This window comes from Alligator sinensis, unplaced genomic scaffold (assembly GCF_000455745.1).
Source record: "Alligator sinensis unplaced genomic scaffold, ASM45574v1 scaffold93_2, whole genome shotgun sequence".
NCBI lineage: Eukaryota > Metazoa > Chordata > Crocodylia > Alligatoridae > Alligator > Alligator sinensis.
The window spans coordinates 1544071-1560862 of NW_005841854.1; the positions used below are offsets into that span (position 1 = coordinate 1544071).

At 43.6% G+C, this 16792-nt stretch overlaps 1 protein-coding gene across 1 annotated transcript in view; it reads right to left on the minus strand.

The window, feature by feature from the left end:
* B3GALNT2 (beta-1,3-N-acetylgalactosaminyltransferase 2) overlaps positions 1-16792 on the minus strand; it is a 58752-nt gene that overhangs the window by 28868 nt on the left and 13092 nt on the right. The window contains exons 3-7 of the mRNA XM_025213795.1: positions 13162-13272; positions 11442-11589; positions 6976-7076; positions 6069-6262; positions 3264-3359 (exon numbers count right to left, since the gene is read on the minus strand). Of these exons, the coding sequence (XP_025069580.1) occupies positions 3264-3359; positions 6069-6262; positions 6976-7076; positions 11442-11589; positions 13162-13272 (650 nt within the window). The remainder of the gene's footprint in view (positions 1-3263; positions 3360-6068; positions 6263-6975; positions 7077-11441; positions 11590-13161; positions 13273-16792) is intronic.

Genomic DNA, 16792 nt, shown 5'->3' on the forward strand with positions numbered 1-16792 from the left:
CAGGTGCCTAAGTCCTACCAACGTCTGTTTGCAAACTGTGGGTCCCTGTGCCTAAGTTCCCTGTGGGTCTTCATCTTCCTAGACTCAGAGTGTGCTCAACAGGCAGAGAGCACCGAGTGCAGTATGAAGTACAGCATCCAGTCACTTTCATTAAAAAACAACACACTTAGCCGAGGAGGAGCCCCTCTTTTACACAACAAAAGTTAGAGCAGCTGCCAGGAAGTCAGACCTGAGCTCAATGCCTTCCTTAGCTTGAAGGGGCACAAACCACATCTCTCACCTCTCAGACAGGTGCCCTGTCTGGGAGGCTGGTAGAAAGGCTGGAGCAGGGACATTCTCCATCCTGTGAAGCTGTAGAAAGGAATGCGAGATCCCAGCATGGAGGACGACCTCCCTGGAGCTCTGCGATGAAGGGATTCCCCCGGGAAAGGGGAGCCCTGGATACTGGGCCCTTCTCTTGCATGGTACATTAAAGGGCTGCTGGATAATATGCATGAGCAGTCCTGAGAACAGACTGGAAGCCAGGGCTCCCTCCCTCGTCCCGAGGCTGTTCTCTCTCTCCTCTATCAATCCTGCATTTCTTTGTCCCAGCTTCAACAGGAGAGATGGACACAGTCAGGGTTCGAATTACATTTTGCTTCTTGGGGAGCTCTGCAAAAAAAATTGGGCTGCTCATCACAATGCCCTAATAAAATCAGAGACCCCCCAGGTTATGGTTTTCAAACCTTACAGGAGGGCTCTTGTCTTTTATGGGGGGGCTCAACCCCCTCGAGCTTCCCCGTAATTCAGACCGTGGACACAGTACCCCACTCTGACTAACCTGCTGCCTGGTGGTTAGGGCACTCACAGGAGATGGGAGATGAGCTTTCTATTACCTCAGGCTAAGGAGAGCCTAAAACCTTGGTCTCCCATTTACTAAATAAGTGCCCCCTGGGTACTGTATGTAAGATGGACACTACCACCATCACCTCCTCCCCCTCCTATGGTTAAAGAAAAGAGTGAGTCACTCAGGCACCTCTGGGCTGAAAGGAGTTTGGGACTGTAAATCCCAATTTCTCATAGGTGCCTAAATCCAAGATAGAGACATACCCTTATCTCCTACTGGCTGATTTAAGCATCTTCCTTCTCAGCATTGTCTGAATCCCAACTTTAGGCCCCTAACATCACATCACTGTGTAGATTTACAACACATGTGGCACAGGAGGAACAACAGAGCAGGCCCCCATAGCAAAAAGGAGTTGGTGTTATTTTATTTAGAAAAGAGAAATTTTTCAGATCTTTCTTTTTAATAAGAATGCAATAATTTCTATCCAAGCATGGAGATGCATTAGTGTTTAGAGATGCTAAGAGGAAATATATTATAACGGTCTTGGATTTTGGTATCTTGAAAAAGTCTTCAAAGATTTACATTAATAACATCTAAGCCCTGCAGAAACCAATCCCCTATCACTAAACTGTTGGCCAAACAGCATTCTAAAATAAAAATACAGCATATTCTGCACATCACAATAATTTACATTTCCTTCCCCTGAAGAAATTTAAGCACCAGTAAATCACATAGAAAATGCTGCAAGATATTTGCTTACTTGACAAGCTATGCTGCCAACACGCTACTCTGGTGGAATATTAAACAAAATTTTTTAAGGAGATAAAACAACCGATCAAGTGCTTCCTCCTCTTACAGGTAACTGGCTCCCAGTGTATTCAATCTTGTGAAGCCATTGGAATAAAGTCAGGGTTTAAACTGGCCCCAAATTCATACTTGTCTCAGTTTTCTTCCCTTTCATAGAAACCATTTAACTATTTCTCCCATGACCTAAAATCATCCTGATCCAGAGTGAGAAATATGGTTTCTATATGATGTAGTGCAGCGGTTCCCAAATTGTGGGTCATGACCCCAAATGGGGTTGTAACATCAGCAGATGGGGTCACAGGGGTGGGGGGCTGTGGGTTGGGAGTGAGAGGCTATGCTGAGGAAATGGGGCCATCAATGGGGTCATGATGAGGAAAAGTTAGGGAAGCACTGACGTAGTGTATGTATCACAACACTGGTCTGACAATAGTAGGAGGCAGCATATAAATGAATGAAAACCCACTTAACATCTAAAATATTTATAAGATTAGAACACAGTGAATACTCCCGACAGCTGGCAGCTTTCCTGAGCCAGCACTCCTGTTTAAAGTCGGTGTGTAATGTGAGCAGTGACTGTAAGATGGTAGCCTCACTGTAGTAATGCCCATTCTATTGTCTTTGTCTGCCTATCCTCTCTTTTGCTTTATTTAACAACTTCCTTCCACTACAAACATATCCTTACAAAACAACCTAAACTCAAGGCCTACAAGACATCATTAATGGGATAACAAAACTTTGGACCCAAGCTTTACAGCTTAAACAAAAATACTCAGGATCAGCAACAACTTTAAAAACCCCATGCCTCCCCTGCCAGCTGGATTTCCCAAATTTCTGAAAGCTGTGCTCCCGCTTCAGGAAAATTACACAGATCATTATTCCTCCTGACCTTGGCAGATGTGTTGCGAAAGGCATACACATCCTTTATGCACCCCTACCTAGGTTTTCATGTGTACATATGCACGCACACACACACTTTAATACGATGCCTCTATTTTCCCACATGTTCCAACGAGCAGTGAAATAGCTGACACCAAAATTTAAAGTATCATCAGTATTTGGGTTCATATCTGTTGAAACAATAGGTCTACATTTCAGAGCTACTGATTCCAGCTCTCTGCAAGCTCAGACAGATGCCTCTGCATCACTTACACCCACTACACATTTTGCAGTTATAACTAAAACGTGACTCTTCCCCACCCACACCATGAAAGCAGGAGACTGGAGAACTGAGAGATCTGTCTGTGCCTCTTGAAGTCTTCAGCACTCATCTCTAAAAAAAAGGGGCATGCCCCATTTTATGGGAAACACTTTCTTAAAAGCCTGAGGGACATCAATAGCCCAAGGTTAAGAGACAATTCTCACTGAAATGCTACTAACATACTAGTGAAAAATTATTTTAGAGGACCGCATAAAGCAGAAAAGAGCAAATGAACATTGTTAGAGCACCAGCTGCAAAGAGCTGCCAAGTGTTAGCACCTAGAACTGCTAACATTGGCATGTTGGTATCACTAAACACTACATACTAATTGTTGAGAAATATAAATAGAATAAAAATGGAAATACCAGTCTTACAAATCAACTTCCCATGCTGACTTATAACTACTCAGAGTGGCCTAAATACTGCACATACCTCTGGCAAAATGAACTGCTCTACTGGTTTGTACCACACTCTGTTCACTTGCACTCCACAGCTAGGAGGACTAAAGCGAGCACTGAAGAGAGCCTCCTGTAAGCAAAAAGAAAAAGAAAGAAAGAACAAATATATAAGAAGCTTAAAATCTTATATTCAACAGCTGCAAAAACTATGAAAACTTGCATTATCCTAACCAGTTGACAGTGGAAACAAAAAGCCTCTTAAAGCAACTTTTAGTACTGTTTTAAACAACTGTATTGGATGTTTTTTGCTTACAAATAGCCCATAAGACTGCAAAGTACTTTTCCCCTAGTGAATTCACTAGTACTTCTCCCCTAGTGAATGGTCATGAGAGGCAATAACCCAGAAAGAAGAAACAACAGCAGTATCAGCTACCCTGTTCCATACTTCCAGCTTCTCATTCTTGATCTACATGATGCACCTTCTCAGACTACTAATTCTTACCAGTTGGTAATGAAGGACAGTTAGTTACTAGGATCTGAACCAATGAACAGCTTTCAAATAATAACTGGAGACTTTGAAATCAAGACACCATTGTTCATGCCCACCCCACTAAACAAGGCATTCTCTCCTGTAGTATTTCATTATCTTCCATTTTACTTTAGCTATAAAGCTAATTCATCTTGAGTTGGACTCTTCCTATGCCTGAAGAAGGGCGTGTGTCCAAAAGCTTGCAAAGAACAATATTTCCGGTCTAATAAAAGATACCACATTTACCCAAAGAACCTTATCTTTCTAGACTGTCCCTCAGGTAATTTTATTGCCTCCCTCTCTCCGTTCACCAACTTCTTTTCACTCCCCACAGGATGAGGTGATGTTATGAAGGTATTCCCTATCGTCTTCCTTACCCCTTTTTGCTCCCAGCTCCCTATTCCTCATCTCAAACACATGCAAACTAGCCATTTGAATTTTAGCTGGAGCAACCTTGTCCAGGAACATAATAGAACCAGGTTTATGGAATTATTTATGAGACTAGGTTGCCATGAAAAACACAGTGTGCTCCCTGTTCTCAGAGATCTGTACCATACCATTATTGCATGACCAGCTTCTCACTGCCTGAAGAACTGGACACATCAAACTATGAAACTGCACACAAATGCATCAACACAAGGCCACTCCTGATATCAGCATAACTCAAGTGTAGCATGGTAAAACTTAAACATCTAACCAATATGCTGTCAGAAAAGGGCTTTCATTTCCAGCATCATTGCATACTCCTTTTTATAGCATAAGGTATAACAAGAGTTTGTACATGCTCCTCATAGGAAAGGCACATTGTAATAGAAAGGCTACATAAAGTTTAGTCATGTACTATTGCACGCCTACTGTTAACACACAACCATCACTAAATTTGATTAAAATAAGCCCATTCACTGGAAATGCATTGTGAAGTCCTTTGTTAGATGAACATTTTCATGATGAATATTTGGAGCCAACTGGATAAGGTGATGGATGTGAAAAACAAACAACCCCAACCCCCTCTCTCCTCCCCCCCCCCAAGTGGTTTTCAGTTTTCTAATTTTTTTTCCAAACAAACCCCAACAAAACAAAACCAAAATTTTGTCCAGGACCTAAAAAATTTAAGATAGATGAATTGCGCTGTTTACACAAAAAACTGGGTAATCTGATCGATTAATCTTAAAAGTTACATGATAAAGTAAACAGAGTTTAGCAAATCTTTATATTACCAGCCTAAAGTTTGAGTCTGTAACACATCTGGAAAATTGAATAAAGTTTATTTTGTTGACTACATACTAACTAATAAAATGAACAATAACTTTCAGATGCCCTGACAGAGGCTGGAAAGATATATGAAACATGAATCAATAGTTTTACTGTGGTTCCATACTCTTATGCTGCTTGTAGACATTAAAAAACCAAAACCAAAATGGCGCTTTACTTTAAATTCGGCACACTCCCACGCTGAGCCCAGCACATGCCCAGAAGAGGTATTGTACTAGTTAGACCTGGCTCTCACGCTTTTGTGGGGCTTTTTTGGCACCTTTATCTAATAGCTGGCTGACTCAGCTTTAGCTAAAAGTGCCAAAAAGTCCCACTGAAGTATCTGATCTATACAGACACTGCTTTTTCTGGTAAAGCGAAGATTTGGGTTTTTTTGCTTTTAACATCTGCAAGCAGCCTTAGATAGTAAAGAAGTGTTTTTTGTATGCTTGTTTAAATACATATAATATTTTTCAATCTTCTTAAGTTAAAGATAAAAAAAATGGTTTATTTTGGAATTAGAGAAAACATGTAATCAATAAGTATTTCTATTAACTCACAGATCACATACCTAAAAATTTTGTTATAGAGAAAATCTGATAGTGGACCAGCAGTTTCCAATCTGTGGTACACGTACTGCCAGTGGTACACAGATAACCTGTCAGTGCTGCGTTAACAGATTTATTATAATTACTTTATATGAGGAAAAATTTGCTGGTGGTACTCAATGTTGAAGTGAAAAATTTGCTGGTGGTACTTAAGGTTGTATCATTTTAAACTGGTGGTGCGCAATCTGAGTTTGGGAATCGCTGGACTAGTATGTAAATTCCACAGGTTTTCACATGCACCAGATAAAAAATGGGATACATGAAAAATGTTCAATTACTCAGCTGACAGTTGCAAGAGTGCAATCAAAAAGGAAATGCTTTTATTAGCATACAAGATGTGAAATCATGAATTTATTAGGTCATTACCATATATGTAATATTCTGCAGGTACTCCATCCATAACAGAAAGTATGCTTTGATATATTTTAGTAAGATATTTATAATACTGTACCTCCTGTTCTGCCTGGTACAGTTTGACAGTGATATTCCTCTGGAATCCTACACCATCAGCTTCATAGAATACCCCCAGACTGGTAATTACAATCGGGTAAAGGACTCTGAAACTGACACTAACAATTCTGTCTTCAGACAGCAAAGAGGTAGTATCCTCAGGTAGAGTGAATGCTTCAATTTCTTGATTCAAAACTATATTTAAAAAAAAAAAAGGACACAATCAGTGTGAGCAGATTTTATCATTTTTTAACTTACTATAGACAAGGCATGGAATAGCTGATTAACTGGCCCGGCTGGCATATGCACAAACATAATCAAACTCCAAAGGAAAGATGACTGACTGCCACAAAGAGAAGTTTGCAAGTTGCTTAATAGTCAGCTAGTTACCAGTGACTGTAAGTCACTGCTTGGACAGAGGAGAAGAAACACATTAGGTATTAACACTGTGCTTCACTGTACTGGGAATGCTTTTTCTTTGGGAATCTCTACCCTTGGAAGACTAAGATTGTGTCTGAATGGCACAATATAGTGCCAGGTTGCTCCAAATGAGCTAGCTCAAATACCAGAAGCAGCATAGCTGCATTAGCCCAATGTTCTGCCAAGGCTTATATGCCTTGCTGAGAAACTGAAGTGACTACACAGCTTCTAGTATCAGAGCTAATTCAGGTGTTTTTGCATGGCACAACATTGTGCCACGCATACATACTCTAAAAGTCAACAGTCTTTCCTTTGTAAGTCTCCCCCATTGATATCTACATATGATATATCTGGACAGTAAACTCCATAACTAATAGAGAGCGGTTGCAAGATTTTGGCCCATTACTGTGACCACCAGTAAGCTGTCAGGGTGTCCCAATAAAGAGGAGTCTATTTGATATAATATTTTAAAAGAAGAACCTCCATACCTGGGTTACTAATATTCAGAAGTTTGCAGGAATAAGGATCTTCTCTGTCTTCTACAGGCACATCACAGCCATGTGCACCTATTATAAACTTCACAAGGACACTAAAACAATTGGCTTCCATTAGCACGTTATTTATTTTTATCTTCAGTAAGACGATTTCAATACAGAGACCTGTCCTTCCACACTTTAGGGTTTCCGAGTCCTTTAAAATAATCCCTTTAATGGAAATTTGTCAATTTGGCATTTGACAGAAGAATAAGTGTTACTTATAACTGAACTTATTGAATCCAAAAAAACATAATTCATTGAGGGCCTGGGCATGTGACACATATATATCAGTGCAACTTCCATCAGTTGTATACACAGATGTAATTTTCACCAGGATCCCAAGCAGACAGACTAGCAGCTGTCTAGGACAGTGGTTCTCAACCAGGGTATCATGGCACCCTGGGGTACCTTGAAATCCTTTCAAGTGCGCCACACAATGTTAGCACTCTTCGATGTGTAAATATGATTCATAAGATAAACTCAGACATTTCAAACAGGAACCCATAGTATCAAAAGCACCCTGACTTGGTGTGGTCTTTCTGAGTTCTTTGTAACCAATGAATTGCTCTATTATTTTTCTGTAGTCAAAAAATGAAAGCTAAAAGCTAGCATTTTCTAAGAGTCCTTGTTAAGACTTAAGATGCTACCTTGAGTTTAATAAGGTTGAGAACCTTTGCTCTAGGAATAGGTTGCTTCTAGTAGGTCCTGTTACAGCACCTTGACCATAAGTGGTGGGGGAGCATATAACAGCCTATTTTCCTAGAATAATTGTGCTCAATCTTTTGGCCCCACAGGCCAGGTGAGTGGGGCAGGGATGGTCCCCAAGTAAAAACCCACACAGGGTCACTGCATGGGATTGGGCCCTGCATGACCAGATCAAGCCCCACACTGTCTTGACCTGACTCCGGATCAGGGCCCTATGCTGTGCTAGCCCCACACACCTGGATCAGGCCAGCACTGAGCTACCTCAACCCCGCACACCTGATCTACCCCCCAGGTCTCATGGTATCTGGCCTGCAGAGGTTCCCTTGGGTCTGAAAATTTGGGAGCAGGGGACCAGCAATTAATGTTGCCACTACTCTACCAAGTTTTTGGACCTAAGGGAAGCCTTGCAGGCTACATGGCATGGCTCTGCAGGCCAGACCAGGCCCATGAGTCATGGGTGAGACACACTTGGCCTACAACAAATGGCTACCCCACCTGGAAGAGGACAGATTTCTTGTGGGGTAATTTTACCCTGAATTCAAGGCATATGTAACTATACCAGCATAGTGCTTTAATTAGTTATTCATTTCTTGTCTACAAATTTGTTGCATGTTCAAGCTCTTAGACACCACCCTATTCTGTTCCACCAGTTTATTTCTTTCTATTCTAGGGAGTTAGATTTACAAATCTGAAATGCAAAGCAACATTGTTAAGCACAGCCAAGAGCTGTTTCTTTAACAGAACTGTATGTGGTTTTACAGATAGTTTTAAAATAAAGCTTAAAATTATTGTATCACATAGAACAAAGGGATTTCCTGCAAGTGGCTGTTTTGTTCCTCATTTTATTTAATCATAGGACATAACTACAAGTTCTGCAACGATCAGGCCATCCATTCCAACTCAGACATTCCAATTTTCATAAACAAGCAATTTAACACGGAAAAAAGAAATCCAATTTAATGAGATTTTAAGATTGAGAGTTCAGCAGCAAGAGAGAAGGGAAATTCAGGTGACCCAGATTGCCTTCAAGTATTATGTGCTAAACAGAATGACACATTGTGTTAGGAAAGTAATTGAATTTATGCATACCAACAATGAACCCAAACCATGACTCTCTGGCTAGGGACAGAAATTACATATAGACTGATGTAAGTGATTTAAACCTGTAACAGAATAGAAGCTCAGTGCACATGAAACCGTTTCAAAATGGCTGAAACTGGTTTAAGATAAACCTGGCTGAATGTAGTATCAGATTGAACTGATTTGGGTCAAACCAGTTTATGAAACTTCTGTCCCAGACCCCTTCCTGGTTCAAGTTAAATCACACTCCCCCAGCAACTTGCATGCTTTGCAGCCCTGGGCTGGGCTGTGCTACCTGCTACAGAGAGCAAGGCTAGCCCTGCCCCTTTGCTTCCTAGCTGGAGCAGTGAGGGCTGGCTGACAAAGGGTGGGAAGCAAGCCCAGCTGGGGATGCAGCTCAGTCTGCAGAGGGAAAGAAGGGGGGGGGGCTGCCTCCTCACCCCAGGCCAACCCTGGCTGGGGTCTGGGGTCAGAGAGGGGGGTTAAACACCCCTTTTCTCGCTCAAATTTCCTGCTGGCTGCAAATGTGGATTACAAATCCCAGAGACGCATGGAAGCAGGAAGAGGAAGTGATGAGCAACCCTGCAGAGTCCTGCTGCTCTAATTTTGGACTGCAAATCCCAGAGACCTTGGAGGCAGCAGGAAGAGGAAGCGAACACACAGCCCATGCTGGCTATATGCCAGAGAGCTGTGCTCTAGCACCCACTGGGCTTCTGGCCTGAGCCACTGTAGGCATGTGGCTGCATTTTCTAAAGCAAAGGTAAATGTCTGTTCAATTCTGTTTCAGCTTAATCTCTGCATCTTAGATTAACCTGCAAAGACTGAATCAATTCAGCCTCAGGCTTTTTCACTGTCTGTACTTAGCCTCTATTTCCTGACTTCTGGACAATTAATACAATCGCCAAGGTTCAGGTTTTAGATACTGAGTTTTGCTAACTTCCTTCCCCGACTCAATAACACACACTATTATTTAACAGTGCCTCAGTCCATTAACAAGGCAGAGTACCAAGGGTAATCACCTCTTCATAGCTGCAACATAACTACAAGACTTATGATCTAATGTTCACCCCTCCAAGTCGTGTATGAGAATGGTCACACAAATCTGTATGAACCAGTGTGGTTCTTTAGCTGTGCACACCTTCAAACACAGTCCTACTGATGAACCACCAGTTTCATTTTTACACAGAAGAAAAAAAAATAAACTTGAAGCCCATGCTTCATATAAGATTTATATAGGTCAGCAGTTCTCAACCTTTTTATATTCAAGACATCCCTTGAAAAATACCAGCTCTTAGTTTTCACTTGCTTTTTTACTATAGAAAAACAGTAGAGCAATTCTTCTGTTGCAAAGAACTCATGAGGCCACAACAGGTCAAAATGTTTTTAATACACTGAATTTCTATTTGAAATCTCTGGGTTTATCTTTTTTCATAGTTGTTAGGGGCTGGAAGGGACCTTACAGATCATCAGCTTCAGCCCCTCTGCACTTGGGCAGGAAAGACTGCTGGGACCAGATGACGTCAGCAAGATGGGTGTCAAGACACTTTTTGAAGATTGCCAGGGTAGGTGACAGTACCACCTCTGTGGTGAGCCTGTTCGAAACCCTCGGTACTCGACTTGTAAAGTTTTTCCTTAGGTCTAGCCTGAAGCGATCCTCAATCAGCTCGTGCCCATGATTTCTTGTCCTCCCCTGGGGGGCCTTGGTGAATAGATGCTCCCCCCAGGCCCTGATGTATGCCCTTGATGTACTTGTAGGCTGCCACCCAGTCCGCTCGGAGTCTTCTCTTCTCCAGGCTGAACAGTCCCAAGTCCATCAGCCTCTCTTCATATGACCTGGTCTCCAGGCCTCTAACCATGCACGTCACCCCCCTTTGGACTCTCTTGAGCTTCTCCACATCCTTCCTGAAGTGCAGTGCCCAGAACTGGATGCAGTACTCCAGCTGCAGTCTCACCAAGGCTGAGCAGAGTGGGAGGATGACATCCTTAGCCTTGCTCAAGATGCCTTGGTAGATGCATGCCAGTGTTTGATTAGCTCTGCCAGCTACAGCATTGCATTGGTACCTCATGTTCATTTTGTTGTCTATCATGACACCCAAGTCTTGTTCAGATGTGGTGCTAGCAAGCATAGCACTGCCGAGCCTGTAAATGTGTGGTGAGCCATGTCTGCACACCTAACAGTGCTAACATTGTGTGGCACCCTAAAGCACCCTTGATCAAGGTACCCTGGCTCAGAATCATTGATGTAGGCATACTGTTAGCTTGCTACCAAAAAGGAAGCACATGACCTAGAGCTGTAGGCATGATAACTGCTACGCTGTGAAATAAGATCAGCTTTGAATCCTTCCATTAAGCAGAAGTGTCAGTATTTCTTAATATCAGAAAATACTCTTGCACACAAATAACTAAAAATGTTAATTCCCATCAAAAATCCATTTCAGCCCCACATTTGCATAACATTTTTCTAGTTTTAAAGAGGTATCAGGAATGAAAACAGCCTGTCATCCATTAGAGAGGATGCTCATCAGCTTAAGGCAAGGCTTGTTTTTTCATAGCAGAGGTTAAGAAAATGATGTTTATTTGTTTGGCTGCTAGATTCTCACACAGCCTAAGTAATGTAAAATAGCAGAGATTACCGCTGGTTCAGTGCTGGACGTAGCTTCAGGTGCTTGAACCAAGTGTTCCTTATAACATTCCGTAGCTCGTGATTGTGGCGAGCAGATAATACACCCACGATAACATCATAATGTTTCAGCTTCCACTGAGGAAAGAAAGGGAGCGGACCTAGGAATTTAAAATAACAATGATTTACCGTACAAACATAATCCCACAAGTTGGAGCTGCAAGCAGTAATTCAAAAGCACAAAGGTAAGTGTACTGAATGCCTTGGGCATTAAAAAACTTGAAGGAAATTAGTGTCATGTTCTATGCCTAACACCTGGAAGGTATTTTCAGCTTGCCCCAACCAGCCTTACAGAGCTATGAAATTATTACTAGAGAGCTAAGGAAATAGCCAGCTGGCAACCTAACTGAGGATCAGAGGCCCATAAAGCAAACACAAGAATGAAACTCTCCTTTGACTGATTATTTATGTGGCTACCTACATTCTGAACAAGCTGCTCCAGGACAGCATGATGCAGTCGCGCTCCACATTTTGGATGAGCTACCAGAAATTCAAGCTGAACACTGTGTAAATGGCACCTTCCGTTTTGCCCAATCTGCAAAATCTGAAATGACTCCGGCTACACCTATCTCATGCAGTGATCATCTCCCTGTGTGACCAGAGCTAGGTCACTCTTGCTATCATGCATTCACAGCCAGAATGCTCAACCAAGACGCTCCAGCTGAGCCTGGTTACAATCACACAGCAGATGCCTCTGCACCTCTGTCCAGGCTTTTTCATTATTGCTGGCTTCATTTGCCTCAGCATTTTGTTTCCTGCCTGAGTTCTTCCTAGTCTCTGCCCTTTCAAAGTTATTAAAGCAGAGAAATGAGGTTGTCAAGCATTAGCTCCCCTATATATACATTTTTTTTTACTTTGATTGGGAGGGGGTGCATGTGTGTGTGCACGCACAGAGATCTTTGGCAATAAGCTCCACCATAAGTGCGCATACATAATTCAGTACTTGCTAACAATGCTTCTTAAATGTATAGGTTGTTAAAAATCAGACTTCTCTTTAAAGCAAGACTTGGACTCAAGAGAAAGCTGAGGGTATAAACAGACATCATCTTTGTTGTGGGATCAGCACAGCTAAACTGCTTCACTAGTATTTATAGATGTTGCTGTTGTGTGCTAGGGTCAGGCCCCTGCCTCTCTTACTGTTTCAGGGGCCTGATCCTGCAGAACAATGGCCCTGTCTAAGCTTTTAGAAGTAGAGTCCATCTTTGTGTGCCAAGCCACTAAGGAGAAAGCATCCAATGCCCCAGGCTGCAGCTGACCCAGGCGGAGGCTGCAAAGCCTCTAGTAATGGTTGCCTGAATGTATTCAGAAGGGCAGCAGATCCCCAGTCTTTGCCCTGCCCACAGCAGTTGGAGGCAGCCACATGCTTGTTCAGCACCTCCACCAGAGTTAAAGAATAAATTAGCAGCCCTACAGTGGCGTGTCCTATGTCCCCTCCAGCCTGGGCAGGCTCCAAGGTGGGCAGGAATAGGTGAGCCACAGGCTGTGTCTTCCCGCCACCAGCTCCTTGCTCCTTTATGGCAGAGTCTCACTTTCCCTCACCTCCCAGACTGTAGTAGCTGGAGATGGGGAAGGAGTGCCAATTGACAGACAGCCCTGCTTCATCCTACTCTGGTGCAGTGACATTTGAGCCTGCCTTTTTTTCAGTCCAAGTGCACTTGCTGGGTAGCACTCACCGACCCCAGCCTGGCACAGACTCCAGTGGCTATTGGCTCTCACTCGGTGCTCGGCCTGGTCTCCCCTGCACAGACGGAGTTGGGCATTTTTCTTTCCTGCCCTCCCCTCTCCTTTTTAAAAACAAAACAAAAAACACAAAACTTCATCAGCTTTTTTTTTTTTTGTAAAGAAAAATATTTGAGCACTTTGAGGTTATATGAGGTTCCTTGCTCCTCACTTGCAGATACATAGCCCAAGGATTCCTCTGCCAACTGCCCTCCAGGAATAATGTGGGGGGCAGCTGGGGTGGAATGGAACATGAGCAACTGGTACCACCTTAGTCAGGGGGGGGCATGTGCCCCCTCCAGCAACCAGTCAGCGAGCAGGTGGTGGCTTCGGGAAGTGGCCACCACACCCTGGCCAGTGCTTGCAGGCCCCCCCACCGTCACTTAAGCAGGGAGTGCGGCCCATCAGGGGGTGCATTAGTGCTCTCAGGGGGTGCACATGCACCCCCATTCACCACTTATGCGTTTCCACTGGGACTGAGTATCGCCGCTGCCACCTCATGGAGGGGAGAAGCTTGCCCCTCCATCCTCCTTGGCCAGCACCCTGCGCTGCCACCACCTCCAGGGAGCAGGGCTGACCCGCTGTCATGGTGGCACTCCACCACGTAGCCTGACCGGAATGCTCTTGGAGCACTCTGGTTGTTTCAGTAACCAATCAGAGTGCTCCAAGAGTGTTACAGACAGACAGACAAAGCCCTTTATTATATTAGAATTAGAATGGTAGGGATCACTTCCCTCCAACCTTTCTTAGTTCGACCCCTAATCCAAAAGTTTAAAATGACATATCTACAAATGCCAGAGCTCTCCAACACAACCACTGCAAAGTCATACTGGGATCTAGTTTTGGGGAGTCAAAAAAATATCTGTAAGTTTATACTGTCTGCTCCATTTAAAATGGTTTGATCTGGAAACTCTGAATTTCTGTCCACTGTATCAGGGTCCTCCTTAAAAACTCAGAGGGAAGCATGAGCATCACCACAACTGCATACACAGTCAGTACATAGGCGACGCGTACAGGGGTCTTGGGGGGGGGGTATATGCCCCCCCAAGAGTGAGTACTCTGGCTGGTAGCGGGGCATGGAGAGTGCTTGTGTCCCCCCTGAAATGGGCTCCGGAGGTGGGATGTTGTCGGAGCAACTGCCGGCAGTGGAAGTCCCAGCACTTCCGCTGGCGCCATGCCACATGCGGAAGTGCTGGCACTTCCCCACAGCTGCCGTGCCACTGGTGCACTCAACGACCAGCTGCTGGAGGACCCCCCAGTCACTGGCTGGCCGCTGGGGCCCCCGCCTTGGTTGTGCTCCACTGGTGCCCCACCAGACTCAGGAAGCACCAGTCGCCCATGAGTCAGTACGAGGTCAACGTTGAAAAGAAGGAAAACAAATTTTCAGAAAGTCCAAGTTGTTGCCAATTGCGTCTTTGAAAAGGACATTCTAGAGTCAGGGTGCACGAGATACACATGTCTGAAGCAAATTTACATTTGCAAACTGTTTAAACATGGCTTTTGGCAGCACAGTTTCAATTGTAGCATACTATAAACAGAAGCTTAGTACATACAGTTAAATTAAGAGAAGTTTACATAATCCAGGAACTTTGGAGGTGATATGAGATCCCTGAGGCTATTTTATTTTTACACTGACTAAAATGTCACTTCTTCCTCAAAAAGCTCTAAGTTTCCCACTCATGCTGTTTTGCTTCTTTTAAGAAATACGCACTGACATTCTGGGAAGCTTCAGGAATGTGATTTGTTTCTTGCATTTAACTGTGTATAAATACTTTGCTGTAGGTAAGAGTTTTACAGGACAAAAACTGCAGCTCAAGTCAGACTATTTTATATCCAGAAAATAACCTGCATTTCCTTCATGCGGATTACCAGAGATCCACAGAGACCCTTATATAACTGGAACCAATCTGTTTTCCATAATAAAGGATATCTGTGAAACAGGCCCATACTTGATGGACTAGAAAACAAGTAGTTCCTGTGCTTCTACAATTCTTCTTCTTCACATACTCTCTTTTACATGGCTTTCCTCCATTTGAGTATGCTTTAGAGAGCTTCTGTAGTCTATACCCAGGCTATCCAATAAGCAGCACTGTCATCATCCCACAGGAGAACTGACACTGATACTCCGAACAGAACCCGAGGCCTTACTTACCCAGACTTGCACCATTTTAAACCAGTATAAAACCATGTGTTGCTTAAGAATTAAAGCCACATATTTAGAGTGGCTAATACCATCTTAGCATAGATCAAGTCTTTACTGACTTGAGCTAAAGCAAAATAAGCCACTCAAAAACCAAAATAGAAACACTTGTTAAACGTTTGCACTAGTTTACCAAAATTAATTTTAAAACTGACCCAAATTAAAATCATGAAGCCTTCTCATGGGGGCAGAATCCCTTAAGCCAGAGCTGTCCAACTAATAGCCCGTGAGAGGTGGAGTTATGCCCCACAACTCTTACCCAGCTGTTGTTCCTCCCATTGCTAGGCCTGGAACAGGAGCCTGGCTTCCCTTCCCTCCTCTAGCCCATGCCCCAGGGGGAGGGGTGGTGTGGTGCAACTTGGGGAGCTGAGAGTGAGTACAGGGCCGTGGGGCAGGGGGGGAAGAGGTGAAGGCCATGCACCAGGGATTGCACTTGCATGGTGCATTGGGAGGGAGGGGGGGAAGAAGCTGTGGAGGGGGATATCTGCATGGGTGCGCATTGCAGCGGGGTTTGGGGGGGGGGGACACGTTCACGTGCCTATACATCGCAGGGAGGGGGAGAAAGGATGTTTGCATAGGGTGTTATGGGGGTTGCCCACAGAGCCTGGTGGCCTGTGACTTGACCAGCATGGCCCTCACTCTTGTGGCCCTGGAGGCTTAGAAGTGGGACAGCTCTGCCTTAAGCAGAGAGGTAACGTACCAAAGGAGTGTTCATTTGAAAGCCTCTCTGAGATTAGCAGTTTCATAGTTTCATGGATGTTAGGGGCTGGAAGGGACCTTACAGATCATCGGGTCCAGACCCCCTGCACTCGGGCAGTAATTCTCTTCTCTTTGGTTTCAGACTGATGACAGGTTTAATACAGCAGCATTATATATTCAGCCTTTATATTCAGAAGACTTATTTCTTAGTCCTAAGAGTGTGTGACTTTTTTTTTTTCTTAAGGAAAGGTTCAACTTTGCACAAGCTGATAAGCAGGCTCACTATGTACCAGGCAAAACTTTTTCCTCCCACTGGCAAGTCAGAGGAAAGCATTTGTTATGCTCCAAGGAAAAAGAGATCTGTCACAACCCAATTAAATTGTGCCCATGTCACTGAGCAAGAGATACCATTCAAATCATCCTCATTTTGACGACTAAGGGTTAAAAGACATCCCTGCCAAAAATTCCTTGAAACAAAACGTGGCCGGAGTACTGTAGATAATTGGTCAGCTGAAATAAAATGCTAGGGGAAACTATATATAATTGGTCAAAGATAAACGTAAGCTCCTCACACGTAGCACACACGTAACAGGTAGAGAAACCTAACCCACTACCTTGTAACTTGAGGAGACAAAGAGCTGCCACCTGCCAAAAATTAAAGATTCCATATAACGGTTCACCATTGG